The following is a 19601-nucleotide window of genomic DNA, read 5'->3' as shown; positions in this document are numbered from 1 at the left end:
TGTTCTCATTGTATGGAGAGCTTTAGTTCAGAGCCACAATCCTCAACAGTAAGGAATAGCAAGAAGCTATGTGATTTCTCAAAGCACATGGCATGTTTGTGAGTGAGCGAGTTAATGTTGTTTAATGCCCCGGTAAGAAATATTCCAGCTGTATCACGTCATTCTGTAAATAATCATGCCGCAGCAATAAGAAGAGTAATGATCAATGACTTCACAGCATTACTGAACACGATCATCTGGTAACTGGTTGTAATGACCAAAACCTTGCCAGTCAGTGTTTACAAGATTGGATGCTGTGGACCTATTCCACCCGGAATCACATCTTGTGTGTAATCTGCCAACATACCAACATGTTAACCCTGACATCCCCTCTGACAATCCAGGCACTGAAGCTCACATGCTAATACCAGAATCAGAAATGTGTTTTCCGCTATTTAGCCTTGCAGTCTAATGTTTGCTTTGATATCATAGTTTTTAGGTAGGCATCAATGAATAATTTCTGTAGGATTGCCATTGGAGAGGCATTTATTTGTAGAAAAATCAATATCAGTTAATATGTTATTATTATATGGAATTATTCATGAAATTTCAAAACTTTCAAAACTAAAAGTTGATCACCTGCCAAATCTCATGAAGAAAGTAACAATATTTTCTAATACGTTATTGCAAACAGCAATCCCAGCTCTCAGGTGATTGTAATTCCCATACCTTAAGGTAAATCTATGACTGTCAGAGGGCTAATGTTACTTTGCACGACGGCACCCTGAACTATCTCAAATGTAAAATGATCGCACCAATTTCAGTCACATCAAAAAACACAATATAATACGATACTGAAACAAAATGTTTAACATCACGGCACTATCGGTACAAATCTGTTCTTGTCAGACAGGTTGGCACTATTTTTCTGGACACTGAGATAACCATACAGTAGGATGACATAAATACCCAGAACCACATGCAGCCTGGAGACTAAACCCGACCACTACCTTCTTTCTGTTTCTGTGAAGTCTGATCACGTCCCAGGACAGTCTTGGAGTCCCGCTAACATTGTCAGATCAATGTAGCGAATGTCCTACAGGAGGCCATGTTCAGGGTGAGGCTATCACATGTTCAATCAGCAGTAATAATACCCTGGATATGGGGATTCCGCTAAGGGCGGAGTCTGTCAATATAGGGGTGCAGCAAGGATAACATGTTCCTCAGTTCCCTTTACTGTTGAGGTAGAATTACAACGCAGGGCCCCGTTCCTCAAAGCGATCGTAGCGCTAAGATGATCGTAACTCCCATACTTTAACATAGACTTACGACAGTCGTAGCACTACGATCGCTTTGAGGAACAGGGCCCCGGACAGTTGAGCAAGTTTGTAATGGTAATGTGAGACTATAAGGATCCTAACTGGGAATTTGGGATACAGGTTTAAAACAGTTATCGACTGCATTGTGAAAATCAGAGTGAGTGAGAGAGATTTGGGTAAAATGCTTTTTCATCAAGTTTCTTAAAGATATATTATGGCATGGAACATCATGACTATCTTACTGAGAGAGTAAGCTGTTATGCTGCTTTTAGCAATATTGACTGTAAATTTAAAAGGACTGACTGTGCTATAACAGTTAAAATAGGGAATTTATTGCTATGACACGGCAGAGATACAGTATTCAAAGGAATTATGTATATCACACATATGCTATAAAAGGTAAACTCATGTAATAGCAGATTCTAGAGTCAGTGTGATATTATCCTGAGCAACCCTCTACAAACAACCCACAGATGAATAAATTATTACAATTGAAACTGGAGGCTTCAACAATACCCTTCAAACAAGTTTCAGAAAAAATATATCCCCTTTAACAAATTAGCATTACCTTTTGAAACACTGTCATAGAACATTTCTGTCGTGATTTGTGAATGAAAACATCAAAGGAAATAAAGAAATTGCAGATTATCAAACATCTTGATAAAAATCATTTGCCTAAAAGGACATCCATGGCAACTTTCTAAACATCAGAAACACGCGGCAAGTGAATAGCCGCTGCCACCAGTACACAGGACACAATCTAGGCAAGATCTGCTCAGTAATTCTATGATCCCAATCACACATCCGTGCAATATGTGCCGTATACTGGGCTCCAGCCTATAACTGGCATACCACAAAACTATCACACATAGATACTTCCTGAAGCTTCATGTCTGTCTGGTATTGATTCTCAGCTATGGCTGGTATAAATGTATACACCCTTCAGATAGCTTCATATCATTATGTAATTACTAGTCTCTCTCACAGACACCTGAGCATATATTTTACGAAGCGGTTACCCACAATGCCACACTTCCCATTTTCAGTTCTGAGATTATGAGACTTGAGGGTTCCTTAACACATGAGGGTTCTTTTGGAGAACTATTTCGTCCCACCTGATATTTAACGTTTTACCAGGGACTCTGTGTCAGTTAATGTAATTACTTCAAAGCAACTTTTCTATCAGTTAATGACCATTTATATCTGCATTTTAATGTTGAAAATGCAAAGAGTTTTAACAGAGTTAAAATAGTGGAACATCCCTGCCAGTTAGTCACCCAACACCATGGATCCCTTGACAAAAGCCAGCAATACAAATTTGACATTTTCAAGTGGATAAAAACCACCAGCTCTCAAAACAATGATCATCTGTTTTCTCAACATGTGAAGCGTCCCTTTAAGACAAGTACTCAATGACCTGGCCACCTACAGCACACAGGGGCATTGTGACATCCCAATGAGTGTCATGTAACCCGATGCTGGTGTCCAGTGTGTCCACCCTGTCCCAGAATAGCCCAGTCTTGGATCATGTGTCATTGTGGATCCAGTGTAAGCAGTATCAGGACCAGCACCATCACACCCACACACCAGCAGAGCGGACTCTCATCCATACAAAGCAGCTGTATACTTCATGTCATTTGCGATTGTATACATGATTCTTAAACATAGGTTGTCATTCGTTTTAATACCCTTTTATCTTTGGAATGGAAATAACATATCTCCTTTGCCTTGTGAGAATACAGTGTGTCTGAATATCATGCTAGTCTCTGCATGGTGATTCTGGAGTAAGATGGATGAAGCAACTGCCTGCTTGTCTCATTGTATTCCAGGAAAAAATGATCCCGCTTGTTGATCTCTCCTCTGGACTCCAGGGCAGGAGGATTGGTCCTCAGTGCCCACAATGCAAGACTCCACTTGAGATTTCGGGCTGAATGTATCTCATTTCCACCATACATGTCTCCACAAGTGAGTGAGTGAGTGAGTGAGTGAGTGAGTGAGTGAGTGAGTGAGTGAGTGAGTGAGTGAGTGAGTGAGTGAGTGAGTGAGTGAGTGAGTGAGTGAGTGAGTGAGTGAGTGAGTGAGTGAGTGGTTTTACATAACTTTTAGCAATATTCCAGCAATATCATGGCTGGGAACACCAGAAATGGACTTCACACATTGTACCCATGTGTGGGAATTGAACCAAGGGTCTGTCTTAAATGCCCAATGTTTGTCTACATGTTTGTGTACCATGTTCTTGAAGGCTTTAATCACTAGGCTACCCTACATGTCTCCACAAGGAATTCTTGTCAAGAATATGTCTTAAATACCCAATGTTTATCTACATGTTTGAATTCGTCAGAAAACAGTACCATGTTCTTGATTCAACATGGGATTCAGTCAAGTATCACATAACCTCATCATTGAACATAATACAATAAGATGGTTCTCATTTCATAAGGTACACGTCTACATCAGCTACTGATCTTAATGACAAGGACTTATCCAAGATTCCAATCAGTTACCTCAACTAGCAACTATGAAATATTTTTTCCATTTGTTCACAATTGATATCTGCTCTTATTTTCATAAATTTCACAGCGGGGGACACCAGAAATGGGCTTCACACATTGAACCCATGTGGAAAATCGAACCCGGGTTCTTGGCGTGATAAGCGAAGGCTTTAACCACCAGGCTACCCCACCACCCCTTGCAGACTAGGAACTGGTTATTATTCCTCTTGACCAACACAAAATAATCCCTGAGAGATTTCTCAGAATTGACCATAATAACATTAAACTGTTCCTTGTAGGGATCACATGCAAGATTGTGGCATAAAAATGTCTTACTCAAAAAATGTCTTAATTTTTAAATTTCACTGTCAAATAAAACTGCATACTGGACACAACATATGTGTTTCAAGAGATATTTTTCCGCATGTTTTGTTTAAAACCAATGCATTCCAGGTTAATGTAAACACATGCTTCCTTCACACTAATTCTATTTTGCCATAATCTATTTTCAAGTACAACTAAAATTTGAAACAATGGCTAACATCCGGAATATATTGGAAAATTAAAAAACATTCCATTTGCCGTATTACGTCTATTTTCTTTCAAAGCAAACTGTCAAATGGAGCCTATTACATAGCATTGTATTCAGCACCTGTGTATCTATGGTGCAGGCGAGCTGTCCCCTTTCACGATGAAACTTGGTCCTGTATGTAAAACTGCACACATTTTCTGCATTAGCAATTACCATGTGTACATTGTTTAAAGCAATATGCTTGAAACAGGCACCTTGCTATTAGTGGTGTTCCTCGATGTACACATGTAGAAGGCATGGTTCTCGTGTAAACACTGATTGGTCAACGAATTATTATTTCAGTCTTCAGGTGACCCCTCTCTGTGATGGGAGCATCTCGGGGGGTAAAAATATCTCAATATATCCAGTGGCAGGATAGGAGGCAGTAATGTTCCATGACCCGACCATTTGATGTCGACATTGCATCCGCTTCCTCACAGAGTGATGACTCAATCTCTGGAAACAATAGAGAATCTAGGGAACGAAGCTGATACCTGTTGTTCCTCGACACGATGGAGTGCAGTGCTGTAATGGTCTACTTATGCTGTGTATCTGGGCCAAACCATGCTTGACGCTGTGCCAAACATTTACAGACTTCCGCTATCTCTTCAATACAAATTATTTGGGCTGAAATTTGTTTATTTTATACATTTTCGGTTGATAACAAACTGCTGATCCCATCTCTCAAGAGCTAACCAATTACTGCTTCTTCCTATGATGAAAGTCTGGGAATGTGGGTGCACCTGCCCACAGAAGGAGTCTGAGGAAATTATCAAACTAAGCATGTCACTCTGACTTTCCAATGGGTGAGGTAGGTGTACACCATCAAGGAATAACGACATCCAACCTCTTCAGTGGCAATTCATACATATTTTAATGGTAGCTTTGGAACATTATAACTGCCACTACACAGTCCTGTTATCTGCAACATGCTTGTATTTTTTCCATGTCACAATGACATTTGTGAAGTGGCAACTGTTCGGAGTTGTACACTGGTCTCTGACATGAGCCAGTTGTCCCAAGTCTGGGTCTAGTCACATTTGTCCTGTCAAGTACATCCCTACACTAATGCTACAGACCACTAGTGATGAAGTCTAGTGACAAGTTCAGGTGGTGCTCTGACTAACACTAAAGACCACTAGTGACAAAGTCCAGTGACAAGTTCAGGTGGTGCTCTGACACACACTGGCATGTTGATAGATGTACATGTCTGTTGTCACTAGTCAGAGATGTGTTTAGATGGGGACAAGTTGTCACTACAGTCAGTGATGTATCTAGGATGGGGGCAAGTTGTCACTACAGTCAATGCTGTGTTTAGGGTGGGGGCAAGTTGTCACTATACAGTCAGTGATGTGTTTAGGGTGGGGGCAAGTTGTCACAACAGTCAGTGATGTATTTAGGGTGGGGGCAAGTTGTCACTATACAGTCAGTGATATGTATAGAGTGGGGACAAGTTGTCATTATACAGTCAGTGATGTGTTTAGGGTGGGGGCAAGTTGTCACTATACAGTCAGTGATGTGTTTAGGGTGGGGCAAATTGTCACTACAGTCAGTGATGTATTTAGGGTGGGGGCAAGTTGTCACTATACAGTCAGTGGTATGTATAGGGTGAGGGCAAGTTGTCACCACAGTCAGTGATATGTATAGGGTGAGGGCAAGTTGTCACTACAGTCAATGATGTGTTTAGGGTGGGGCAAGTTGTCACCACAGTCAGTGATGTGTTTAGGTAGGGTCAAGTTGTCACCACAGTCAGTATGTGTTTAGGGTGGGGCAAGTTGTCACTACAGTCAGTGATGTGTTTAGGGTGGGGGCAAGTTGTCACCACAGTCAGTGATGTGTTTAGGTAGGGTCAAGTTGTCACCACAGTCAATGATGTGTATAGGGTGGGGGCAAGTTCACACGACAGTCAGTGATGTGTTTAGGGTGGGGCAAGTTGTCACCACAGTCAGTGATGTGTTTAGGGTGGGGGCAAGTTGTCACCACAGTCAGTGATGTGTTTAGGGTGGGGCAAGTTGTCACTACAGTCAGTGATGTGTTTAGGGTGGGGCAAGTTGTCACTATACAGTCAGTGGTATGTATAGGGTGAGGGGCAAAGTTGTCACCACAGTCAGTGATGTGTTTAGGGTGGGGCAAGTTGTCACTACAGTCAGTGATGTGTTTAGGGTGGGGCAAGTTGTCACTACAGTCAGTGATGTGTTTAGGGTGGGGCAAGTTGTCACTACAGTCAGTGATGTGTTTAGGGTGGGGGCAAGTTGTCACCACAGTCAGTTATGTGTTTAGGGTGGGGCAAGTTGTCACTACAGTCAGTGATGTGTATAGGGTGGGCAAGTTGTCACTACAGTCAGTGATGTGTATTTAGGGTGGGGCAAGTTGTCACCTACAGTCAGTGATGTGTTTAGGGTGGGGGCAAGTTGTCACCACAGTCAGTGATATATATAGGGTGGGGCAAGTTGTCAGCACAGTCAGTGATATGTATAGGGTGAGGCAAGTTGTCACCACAGTCAGTGATGTGTTTAGGGTGGGGGCAAGTTGTCACCACAGTCAGTGATATATATAGGGTGGGGCAAGTTGTCAGCACAGTCACTGATATGTATAGGGTGAGGGGCAAGTTGTCACCACAGTCAGTGATGTGGGGCAAGTTTCAACACAGTCAGTGATATGTTTAGGGTGGGGCAAGTTGTCACCACAGTCAGTGATGTGTTTAGGGTGGGGCAAGTTGTCACTACAGTCAGTGATGTGTTTAGGGTGGGGCAAGTTGTCACTACAGTCAGTGATGTGTTTAGGGTGGTGGCAAGTTGTCACCACAGTCAGTGATGTGTTTAGGGTGGGGGCAAGTTGTCACCACAGTCAGTGATAAATATAGGGTGGGGCAAGTTGTCAGCACAGTCAGCTGATATGTATAGGGTGAGGGCAAGTTGTCACCAGTCAGTGATGTGTTTAGGGTGGGGCAAGTTGTCACCACAGTCAGTGATGTGTTTAGGGTGGAGGGCAAGTTGTCACTACAGTCAGTGATGTGTTTAGGGTGAGGCAAGTTGTCACCACAGTCAGTGATGTGTTCAAGGGGAGAGGGGCAAAGGAGAGCAGAGAAGTGTAGACAAGCCATGACAACATACAAATGTAATATATTCCTATATATAGGTGACATTAGTCTTTTCTCAGGTTTCTTTTGTGCTAGTATATATACAATGACAATGTTCCTTTTCCAACGATATGTTTAGTCAACCAAAGTGGCCACATAAATCTTTCACAACCAGTGACAATGGAAACTATCAATGTACCATGATCTTTTTCAATGTCAATTCAGTGCTGACACTAAACTGTATGTCACGTTGACACAGTAGGACATAGACAATCTTGACCTGCTAACTGACCCCAATCGATACAACTAGGAGAGGGAGTGTTTCACATGCTGGTTACCCATGAAATCTGAAGATGTTTCAATGGAACAAACGTGTGTCAGTCTGAGATTGTGCAGTACCAGAGTATGTGCGTGATTACACCATGTATGGAATGTCTCTCATTATGCCTATACCCAGTGAAATAACATACCCATACCTACCCTTGTATTGTTTGTAGCCAGTGCAATAACAGACCCATACCTACCCTTGTATTGTTTGTAGCCAGTGCAATAACAGACCCATACCTACCCTTGTATTGTTTGTAGCCAGTGCAATAACAGACCCATACCTACCCTTGTATTGTTTGTAGCCAGTGCAATAACAGACCCATACCTACTCTTGTATTGTTTGTAGCCAGTGCAATAACAGACCCATACCTACCCTTGTATTGTTTGTAGCCAGTGCAATAACAGACCCATATGTACCCTTGTATTGTTAAACTGTAGCCAGTGGAACAACAGACCCACATCTACCGTTGTATTCATATAATCAGTGGAGTAACAGACCCAGATCATACCTCATGGTGAATGTACCAAGTGGAATAACAGACCCACATCATACCTCATGGTGAATATACCCAGTGGAATAACAGACCCAGATCATACCTCATGGTGAATATACCAAGTGAAATAACAGATCCAGATCATACCTCATGGTGAATATACCAAGTGGAATAACAGACCTTCAACATACCTCATGGTGAATATACCCAGTGAAATAACAGACCCAGAACATCCCTCATGGTGAATATACCAAGTGGATTAACAGACCCAGAACATACCTCATGGTGAATATACCCAGTGCAATAACAGACCCAGAACATCCCTCATGGTGAATATACCCAGTGGAATAACAGACCCAGAACATCCCTCATGGTGAATATACCCAGTGGAATAACAGACCCAGAACATCCCTCATCGTGAATATACCCAATGCAATAATAGATCCCAAATATCCCACCTGGTGAATATACCCAATGCAATAACAGATCCCAATATCCCTCCAGGTGAATGTACCCAATGCAATATAACAGATCCCAAATATCCCTCCTGGTGAATATACCCAATGCAATAACAGATCCCAAATATCCCTCCAGGTGAATGTACCCTGTGGAATAACCTATCCAGAACATCCCTCCTGGTGAATGTACCCTGTCGAATAACCGATCCAGAACATCCCTCCTGGTGAATATACCCAGTGCAATAACAGATCCCAAATATCCCTCCAGGTGAATATACCCTGTGGAATAACCGATCCAGAACATCCCTTCTGGTGAATATACCCAGTGCAATAACAGACCTAAACATCCCTCCTGGTGAATATACCCAGTGCAATAACAGACCTAAACATCCCTCATGGTGAATGTACCCAGTGGATAAGTCCCATAACGCCTGCCACTGTGTACATCCAGCATCTGGAGCCCCCTGGAGTACTGACCACACAGTTGGGGATGATTCATGTGATTGTTCCCATGTCAGCCCAGGCTATCTTGACAGGCAATCTGCAGCAGTACATGACACCTGATTGCAGCACACTGCACCAACACAAACAGCAAGATGACCCCAGAAGATAATGTACACAGACTTAATTTGCTCTGTTGTGATGCATGTTTTACATCCATGGAAACTCAGTATTGTTTTTCTCTGTCCAGCAAACACAAACCGCTGCGTACAACCTACATACCTCACAGACAAAGTACAGAGTGAAACAACTTACTGTAAACCTACGCAATCACTACATGCATTATTGAACTATACTTTGTCCATTGATTATATTTTTACTGTCTGTTGTCTAATGCTACAGCAATACTTCAGCACTAAACAATTGAGGCGGAACCAGACAATCCAGTGATTGCTATTGTGAACAACAATCCAAGCAACCAGAGTTATTCATTATTGAAATATAACTGACGAGACAATAATCCCAATATCTCTACTATGAGACGTCTTCCAAGCTAGAGGGAGTGAGTGGGTGAGTTCAGATTTACACCACTTTTAGCAATATTCCAGCAATATCACAGCAGGGGACACCCAAAATGGGCTTCGCATATTGTACCCATGTGGGGAATCGAACCCAGGTCTTCAGGCTGATGACAAACGAACACTTAACCAATAGGCTACCCCACCGCCCTCCCCCCCTTTCCCCAAGCTGGAGGGAAGCAGTTCGAGGATGTCATTGCGGGAGCACACAAACCAGTGGATGATAGCTTAAGCATCAATCACAGCTTAATGGTAAATAGAGCATGCAAGAAGCATGTGTATCTACTCAGGTGGAAACCTTCTGGTCCAGTCATTGCGACATTACAGTCCCCAATGAACTGACTCTCAAGACCGAGAAGCCAGGAAGCACCCACCTATTCCTCTGAGAGTCTGGTTACAGTGATATAGAACTATCAACCCTATCGACTTTTGCATTATCATATTGTCAACCTATAATTATTATTGTTCAATTGTACAATGTATCTGCTTGTACATTATGCCATTCACGCTCTTATGTAAGAGCCACCAAAACAAAATGCTATGTATTGTTTGTACTCTGGGCCTATGGCCCCTATTACTGAAATAAATTGAACCTGAACTTGAACTATATTACATGGAACTCACCTGAATGACCCCAGTCTTCTCCCCCTTGGCACAAGGCAGAATGTGGAATTGTATAATAACTTCTTATAGTCATACCTGTAACAGAGAAATACCGAGATAAGTGTCAACAGAATCAGCATCACAGGAACAGAAATATAGAAACATGCAAGTACATATGCCACAATCATGAAGTTGGATTAAGGAGCTGAAAGGATGAAACAAAGTGTTAGAAACAGAGCTGGAAGAAACATTTGTTGTATCAGTGTTTATGAAGAGAAAAAGTTGGAAGCATCTCACTTGTGTCTTTGGAAATCTGTAACTTTAAAAAAAAAATTTAAGTATTTTTATTTCCCAAAGTACATTGGAAATCTGTAACTTACATCAATAAGTCTTGATGTTTTTTATCTCTCAGGACACTTGGTGAGATTAATACAGGCACTTGGCTTATTTGGAAAGGGGGATAAACTGACCTATTACTAAAGACCTGATTAAACTGAACAACTGCCTACTATCCATAGAACTGGGGATAATGGGGTCACATGGTATATCCAGACATCTGACTAAAGATACAACCTGGCATAACTGGAAAACTGTCAATTGTGGACATGGGATGTAGTGAATATGTCTTATCACACTGGAAAATAGGACACATGATTTAAGTTGATATCATGTTTAATGGACACTCCTTTAAATGTAAACTTGCGAGTTACTCTAAATGGACACTGGATAAAGTGGACAAGTGACTTAAGGGTATGTATCATTAACAGACACCATATTTAAGTCCATTACTGCCTGCATGTTTGCTTGTGAAGAGTGCATCTAATCCTTCCACATTCAAAAGAATGCCATCACATGCAAAACTTCATGTAAAAACTACATACATTTAATCATGAGAAATTAATCACATCATCAGCCATTACCGTCTGCCAAAGACCTATTGTTTCATTAAGCACATGAATCTCCCATTTATCCCACTCTGTGACATAAATCACATCATATAGACAGCTATCAGCAGCATGAAATTTGTGGGCCAGCTATCTCATCTCGCAGCCATTGATAACAAGGAATCACATGGCACCAGTGTCATGAACACCCTCATTTCTCCCTTATCCTGGAAAACTTGAGATGTTATTTCTACCTTGCTTATGTACGGCTGTCATCGGATGAGATATTACATACATCCTTCCGATAACTTCTCCTAAGGGCCCATTACCACTCTGTCACTCTGATGCAAGGGGAACGTACAGCAGCATTGAGATGGAGATAGGACACATACTCTTCAAACTTAACTGCTGATCTACACGAGCTTGTGCACATTCATAGCTAAAGCTGATGGATTTAGTTCTTGAAGTTGGTATTATATGATGATGACCAGATACAGTGGACCCTCATTAACTAAAACCACTTAAGCTCAATCAAATTAACTTTGAAAGTCTTTTTGGCGTATATACTGAAATCTCTGCTTGTGGACAGTTAAAGAATCATACCATCAACACCTATTATTCATAAATCCAGAAGTCTGGTCACTGAACTAGTACTGATTTAATGAATCAATCGGTTTCAAACACTGAAGAGAAACAAACAAAATGGAGATGCTTTGAAATTGTCCTTCACAGAATTCCCACCTGGGAACCAATGCCTGAGAATATGCTGTTATCTCCTATAGGTTCACACATTTCTGATGTGAACAATATCCATTACATGACAGTCAACACATAGTCACGATTCTGAACCCGATGGAGAATAACATTCTACTAAACCTATACACATCGGACTACCATATCTAACTTTCTCTCGAGGACGAGAAGCTCAAGTAAGTTTCAGTTACACTGACTGACTGAATTTGGTTTTACGCCGCTTTTAGCAATATTCCAGCAATGTCACGGCGGGGACACCAGAAATGGGCTTCACATATTGTACCCATGTGGGGATTCGAACCCGGGTCTTCGGCGTGACCAGCCAACGCTTTAACCACTAGGCTACCCCACCGCCCCAATAGAACCAATCTATACCACGGTGTAAATGTTCAACAGCACTTCCTGGAAGTTCCCCTTCCTCATATAGCCTACTTCATACCATAACAAACATCAAGTTCAATCAACGAACATTCACAGAGATATCTGGGCTGGCAAAGAGCTACATTCTGGTTGGTACCAAACTGGAGCACAGCAGTTATTTGCAGACAGACTGAGGACACATCTAAGTGATAGACTAAATAGGGCACTCAGTGGAATGATAATCTCACACACTTACTGAGTCCTGAACTGGGTCAGTGTGAATTGTTAACAAGGATATGCCATGGATGTGTTAAACTGATACAGACATGATCTTTTCTTGTCATTGTCCACCATAGTGTTATCATTGAAACCAAACACTGTGGGACAAGGTTACACTACGTACAACCTTCTTTCTTCAAGTTCATTACTACTAAGTATGTGATAAATGAAATATCTCCCAGCACTTATTCTATAAGATTCCTGAATGCCCATACAGAATGAAACTGAAGTGAGATAAAAGTTGGCCTCAGCATAAGGATGAAGCTAATGGGGGTTACACTGAAGGGGTTAGATTACAGTCAGTTTCTGATCACTGAACACCACTCTCCTTAATTCTCATCAATACACAAATGATTTAAGAACTGGGTTGAGTTTTTGACTGAATTGTTCATTATCCTTGTTATTTTCAGTTTAGACCTTGGCTTGTCAGGGAAACTGTCCCCAAAAAATCCCCAGGGTTCGCCAAAGTTGTTTCTGTTTACTGATGGGAACAATCGCGTAGGTCCCTTTAAAATCTGTCGAATTTTCAGGCAACAAAACTGTCTTTATTAAATTTCACTGTTTCACACTTGCATCCTGTGTAGTTCAAAGAAATAATAAATATCTTTTAATTTGTGTGGGACATGTGTGGCCCAGTCCTCTAATGCACAATATTCACAATGCAGAGTTGTGTCCCTTGGGCACATCAGGACCCTATGATCTTAACTCCAGTTCACCTTGTCTATGTTTTTCATCACCAGAGGTGACGATTTGCATCACTTTGGGCTTTCCTTCCTTATAAAGCTGGCACGCTGTGACATAACTGGTGGTGATATAACTGGAATGCAATAAACTGAAATCACTCACTCTCGGGCCATAAAGGTTACCGTTTCACACTCCCGTCCTAAGTATTTCAAATATTTCAGTCTTTGTAGAAATGTATTCTAGAATCCTCAGGACACCAAAGGTATCTCACCTAAAGGGTCTCAGCTTTAGTGAAGATGTCTGGTACAAAATACAATCAGGCAAACCTTCCTGTAAACAAGTTGGTTGGCAAAAAATCACAAATGAACAGATAGTCAATCATCTCACTCAATCTGCAAAAGATGCATTAGTTCAGGGTTCATTTTCTGAACTCAAGAAGAAGATAAAACACATGCAGAATTTGAAAGACAATATTTGGCATATTCCACTTATTGCTTCCTGTCAGTTTTACTCCCATCTTTCAGCACCACCAATGGACTTCACTGTGCACATTCTAAAAGCCAGAATGACTTCAGCTGCTAGGACAGAGATTTCACACCCGACATTCCCCCTGTCCAATATTTAAGGGAAATCTTCTATGCCTAGTGACTTGCAATGGTCTGAGAGAGCTACACCAGTTAGAACATGAAGATAGGCATCTGCTGGATGACTCCAAACAGGGCTCATGTTCCTGACCTCGGTGAGAGGAGCTGCACCTGTATACTAGCTCCCTACAATCAACACTGGAATCTCAGCTTCTCGGAAATCTATCTAATTGTCTATTATCAGAAATCACTCTGGTCTGAGAGTATCGGTTCCTTTCCACTCATGTTTACCCTTCACTACCAATACATGACCCTCCCTTGTCTTCATCCATGACACTACTTCCTTCTGGCTTCCCTTTCCTTCTTCAACCTAATGCCTGAACATATGTCTCAATCATTCATCATATTTTTACTAATGCTTCAGTAGCACAACAAAACTGAGTATTTTAGAGTTAATTTCATGGTAAAACTCATACATGGTAGATCATGTTAAACCTAAATTTCATGAGGATTATCTGCCCTTGAGCAGTTGTTGGTGAATAACAGTCTTGTTAGTGGTCTGCGGCATAGAGCTGGTCTATTGAGGATACATAGGACAGTCTCACAATGCAACACTTCCACCATCCCCAGTTACTACACAATTTATGTGGTGTTTGTATGACTTCAATCCAGAGACTGGAAATTTTGTAGAATGTAGTAGCCCTTTAAGAAACAACCTTCACAACCAGAGGACTATCTCATAATGTAACAGACACATCAGTTCTTTGAGTTTCAGAATCAAAGACACGACTTCCTGTTCTGTTTAATGTCAGACACACATAATAACACCCTGCATGTGACAGTGCATGTGTTCCTTTCTTCTCATGCTCCTGCAAACAATGTTGAAAATAACACGCTATTTGATGCAATGAGGATTCAGAAATCCGTCTAACACTATTACCTATATCCCTAATGGGCTTCAACTAATCTCTGAGGTCATATCTATTTGTTTAAATCATCATTTCTAGATTATAGAAAATGTAAGGACAAGTTTAATAGACTTGTGTACTGTCTGCTTATCTGGATTGGCCTGCTTATCCTATATCTCAGTGGACTTATCATTCAGTACGTATTTTGAGGACGGCTAGGACTCTTATGGGACCCCTGAAGGTCCGGGTTAGAGTGTACCTTCGGCAACCCATGCTTGTAAGAGGCGACTAATGGGATCGGGTGGTCAGGCTCGCTGGCTTGGTTGACACATGTCATTGGTTCCCACTTGGGAAGATTGATGCTCATGCTGTTGATCAGTGGATTGTCTGGTCCAGATTCGATTATTTACAGACCGCCACCATATAGCTGGAATATTGCTGAGTGTGGCATAAAACTAAACTCACAAACTACCACACATATTCACTATTCAAAAGAAGTAAAAGAACACAATTTTTCATGGAGATTCTCATGACATTATTACCTGGAATATAATCATGATCTGGAACTTCTTTTGTGTAGTACATAATGAGGTGAGGTGAGGTGAGGTGAGGTGAGGTGAGGTGAGGTGAGGTGAGGTGAGGTGAGGTGAGGTGAAATTGGGTTTATCGTCGTGCTTGAGAATATTTCGCTCATATGACGACGTGCATGTGTGTGTATGTGTATGTGTGGCTGCTTGTACTAGCCCAGACTGAACCTGGTTTTATAGTGCTAGCCCACTGACATACCATGCCGCAGTGAAGCAGGAATAACCCACTCAGACACATTATACTGACTCCGAGCCGACCAGTCCTTGTTGTACCCATTAATGCCGAGAGCCAGGCAGGGACCAACAAGTACCATATTTTAACGTCTTTTGGTATGACGTGCCGGGGATCAAACCCACGACCTTCCGCTCTCCGGGTGGACGCTCTAACCACTACACCACGGAGGCGGTTGTACATAATGAGGAGGGTATAGGAGCTCCTTATTGTTATGAGCATTATGATCTCACAACACAGGACATCAGCTTCAGGGACCCCATCCACAAAGTGTTTGTAGCAATAGGTCATTTATTAGCCAAAGTATAGAGTTAAGACTTAGAGTTAAGGTTGTAATGTTACGAATGCTTTGTGGATTGGAACCCTGGTCAGACGAAAGTGAAAGAGATTGATGTAACCTCCATGATAGTACACATTGTGTACACACCTGCACATCTGGTCTACCATCAAATGTGATTTACTGCAAATTACAACACATAAAATGTTATGAACACTTTCTCATGTCGAAAAGCTCACAAAGTCAATTAATACTCCTCTCAAGTTTCATACATTTTGCTAATCCCCCAATAAACAGAAGAATGTTAAGGCCTGGTATTATAAGAGAGAGTCTGTCAACTTGCTACCATCTTACCCCCAGGCCCCAATTTATCAAGTTTTTAAAATATTTTTTTTTATACTCAATTTACAAGCTGAGTTTGAGAATTTGAAACAGCTGAGTTTCTAACTGAAAGCAAACATTTAAGACAATTTAAGTAACCTTTCCAGCAAACTCAAACTAATAACAGTAAGTCTGAGTTTAAAATATATGTCAGTTTATTTGGGAAAATGCATTTTGCAGAGTTTTTTTCAAATTTGAGTTAACACTCAGATTCAAATTTGTTTTGAGAAACTGGGGTCAAGATTACTTTCAAGGACCTATGGGTCCTCGCTGAAAGATTGCTGAAAGATGTCTCAGAGCCTATCTAGTTGACATATGGGTTATGAAAGAATCTTGTCTCAATTTTACAACTGAAATTAATTTCTACCCCAGTATACCCATTCTGTTGACAGCTATATTTCAAAACAGAAATTCATCTGTATGCCCTTTAACTTCAACAGTACAACCTGTTAAACTTTATGACTTGTCATCTTGAGAGTTGTTGCTGTAATTCGGTGGTTGTTATTGCCAGCAGTCTAGACACTACCTTATGTGTTAGCTGGGATCCACCTTGCACCTTTGTCCTCCCATAAACACCATCCTCAACTAGGCCCCCATCTTCTACTGTTTCTCTAAGCTTGTAATTGAAGGCCTTGACAAGATGTTATGCTGATGATAACTCAAGATGAATGGAAACTTGTGAAAATAGTCCACTTAATGACAGAAAAACACAATGTCTCGGATCTACTGATGCTCTGTGATTTCTGTAACAGTATTAAATTATCACTTTCAGGACACACTAGCTCGAACTACAGACACAAACAAATGAAGTGGGTCTGGATGCTGGGAAATATGCGGCAGTTGACGACACCTTCACCAGGTCCTCAGACTGGAGAGATGGATGGTTCAGCAAAATAATTCACCCCCCTTTATCTGTGTGTAAAAGATACTTGTGTAAAGGTTTTACACAGTTGTAGGTAATCTCTGAGTGAACACTTCAGGAAGGAACACATATACAGTACACTAACAACTAGTCTCGGAAATAAACATATTCTACAGAAAAAAGTTCATAGTAAAAACAAACATCCTAGCATACCGCTGTAATATTACACACACTGGTACATATCTGGTACCTGTACAGTAACACACATCCTGGCATACCGCTGTAATATTACACACCCTCTGTAATATTACACACACTGGTACATATCTGGTACCTGTACAGTAACACACATCCTGGCATACCTCTGTAATATTACACACACTGGTACATATCTGGTACCTGTACAGTAACACACATCCTGGCATACCTCTGTAATATTACACACACTGGTACATATCTGGTACCTGTACAGTAACACACATCCTGGCATACCTCTGTAATATTACACACACTGGTACATATCTGGTACCTGTACAGTAACACACATCCTGGCATACCTGGTACCTGTACAGTAACACACATCCTGGCATACCTCTGTAGATTACACACACTGGTACATATCTGGTACCTGTACAGTAACACACATCCTGGCATACGCTATTACACACACTGTAATATTACACACACTGGTACATATCTGGTACCTGTACAGTAACACACATCCTGGCATACCTCTGTAATTATTACACACACTGGTACATATCTGGTACCTGTACAGTAACACACATCCTGGCATACCTCTGTAATATTACACACACTGGTACATATCTGGTACCTGTACAGTAACACACATCCTGGCATACCTCTGTAAGATTACACACTGGTACATATCTGGTACCTGTACAGTAACACACATCCTGGCATACCTCTGTAATATTACACACACTGGTACATATCTGGTACCTGTACAGTAACACACATCCTGGCATACCGCTGTAATATTACACACACTGGTACATATCTGGTACCTGTACAGTAACACACATCCTGGCATACCGCTGTAATATTACACACACTGGTACATATATGGTACATACACACACACACTGGTACATATCTGGTACCTGTAACAGTAACACACACTGGTACATATATGGTACATGTACAGTAACACACATAACATTTGTCTGTACACGACTTCTGTACAGCTACACACACTTCCTCGAATGCCTGGCATTGCTGAGTGAGACATTAGGTGTGAACTGCGACCTATGCGTTTGTTTTGTACATCCCGACACAAGATAAATCACGGATCACCTGTTGGGACGGCGTGGCTGGCTGCTACAGATCATGATGTTACCAGACAGTCGAGGTTGCACAACAACAGCTGCACCAAGGCCGTGATAGTAACGGGTTGTTTGCTGGAAACATTTGCTCTCACTCACTTCCTTTCCAGAATTAACTCTGATGAAATGTCCTTTGGGTTAAGAAAAGCGGCTTTAGTTTTTAGATTTGCAATAACTTCACAGACATTTCTAGATTGTTCATGAGGTTATCTTTTTGACAGAGATCCAGATAAGATTTAGCTCATGTGGATACTGTACCCACTGTATCTTTTGGAGTGGGTATTATGAATGTTGAGTGGGTATTTCATTTTCCGTTACCCACTGCTTTCAAATATGTGCGTATTTCAGTCATTTCACTCACCTAAGTATTATGTCATTGAGTAAGTTTACTTAGCAGGTATGTTCTGCCTCACGTCATACCTAATCAAAACCAACCTAAATATAATGGAAATGATTTCATAAAAAATCACTCATCCTATACTGACAGTACTACACTTGTCCTAGACTAACAGTACAACTTGATAGCAATCGATGTCTTTTCATTACGCAAGTGATTTTTATAAATATATTTTGTACGCATTTGTTTAAACTTTTTGCGTATCTAACATTTTAAATGTGCAACTGGTATGCAACAAAAAATGTTCAATGCGTAATTTGAAATTTTCTATGCGTATTTTACCTGGATACACAGCTTATCTGGGCCTCTGTTTTTGATGAAAGAACATCAGAGCAGTTATCAAAATAATGTGCAGAAAGAAAAATTACAATACAATGTGATGAATGTTGGAATACTCTGATACCAATAATGTGCAGATCGCAAAAATGCAAAGCAATGATGTAAATATTCACATACTGTTGACGCAATAATTTGTCGATCACAAAACTACAGTACAATTCGATGAATATTCCAATACACTGGTCCCAGTCATCTGCAGATTGCAAACCTACAGTACAATGAGATGAAAATTTGAATACTCTCATCCCAATAATGTGCGGACTGCCATACTACAGTACAATGAGATGATATTCGCATACCAGTACAATGGAGTGCTAATGGCAATAATGTAGACACGATATAATACACTGTGTGACACAATAGGCAAGCTGAGATACACATTGCCCA

The 19601-nt window shown here is 41.1% G+C and overlaps 1 protein-coding gene across 1 annotated transcript in view; it reads right to left on the bottom strand.

The window, feature by feature from the left end:
* LOC124270731 (exostosin-1b-like) overlaps positions 1-19601 on the bottom strand; it is a 149424-nt gene that overhangs the window by 47877 nt on the left and 81946 nt on the right. The window contains exon 2 of the mRNA XM_046705769.1: positions 10363-10437. Coding sequence (XP_046561725.1) covers positions 10363-10437 — 75 coding nt within the window. The remainder of the gene's footprint in view (positions 1-10362; positions 10438-19601) is intronic.

Source organism: Haliotis rubra, unplaced genomic scaffold (genome assembly GCF_003918875.1).
Source record: "Haliotis rubra isolate DU_JTF1 unplaced genomic scaffold, ASM391887v1 Scf154, whole genome shotgun sequence".
NCBI lineage: Eukaryota > Metazoa > Mollusca > Gastropoda > Lepetellida > Haliotidae > Haliotis > Haliotis rubra.
The sequence above is the reverse complement of the archived record's forward strand: the minus strand, read 5'-3'. Positions and strand labels throughout refer to the sequence as shown.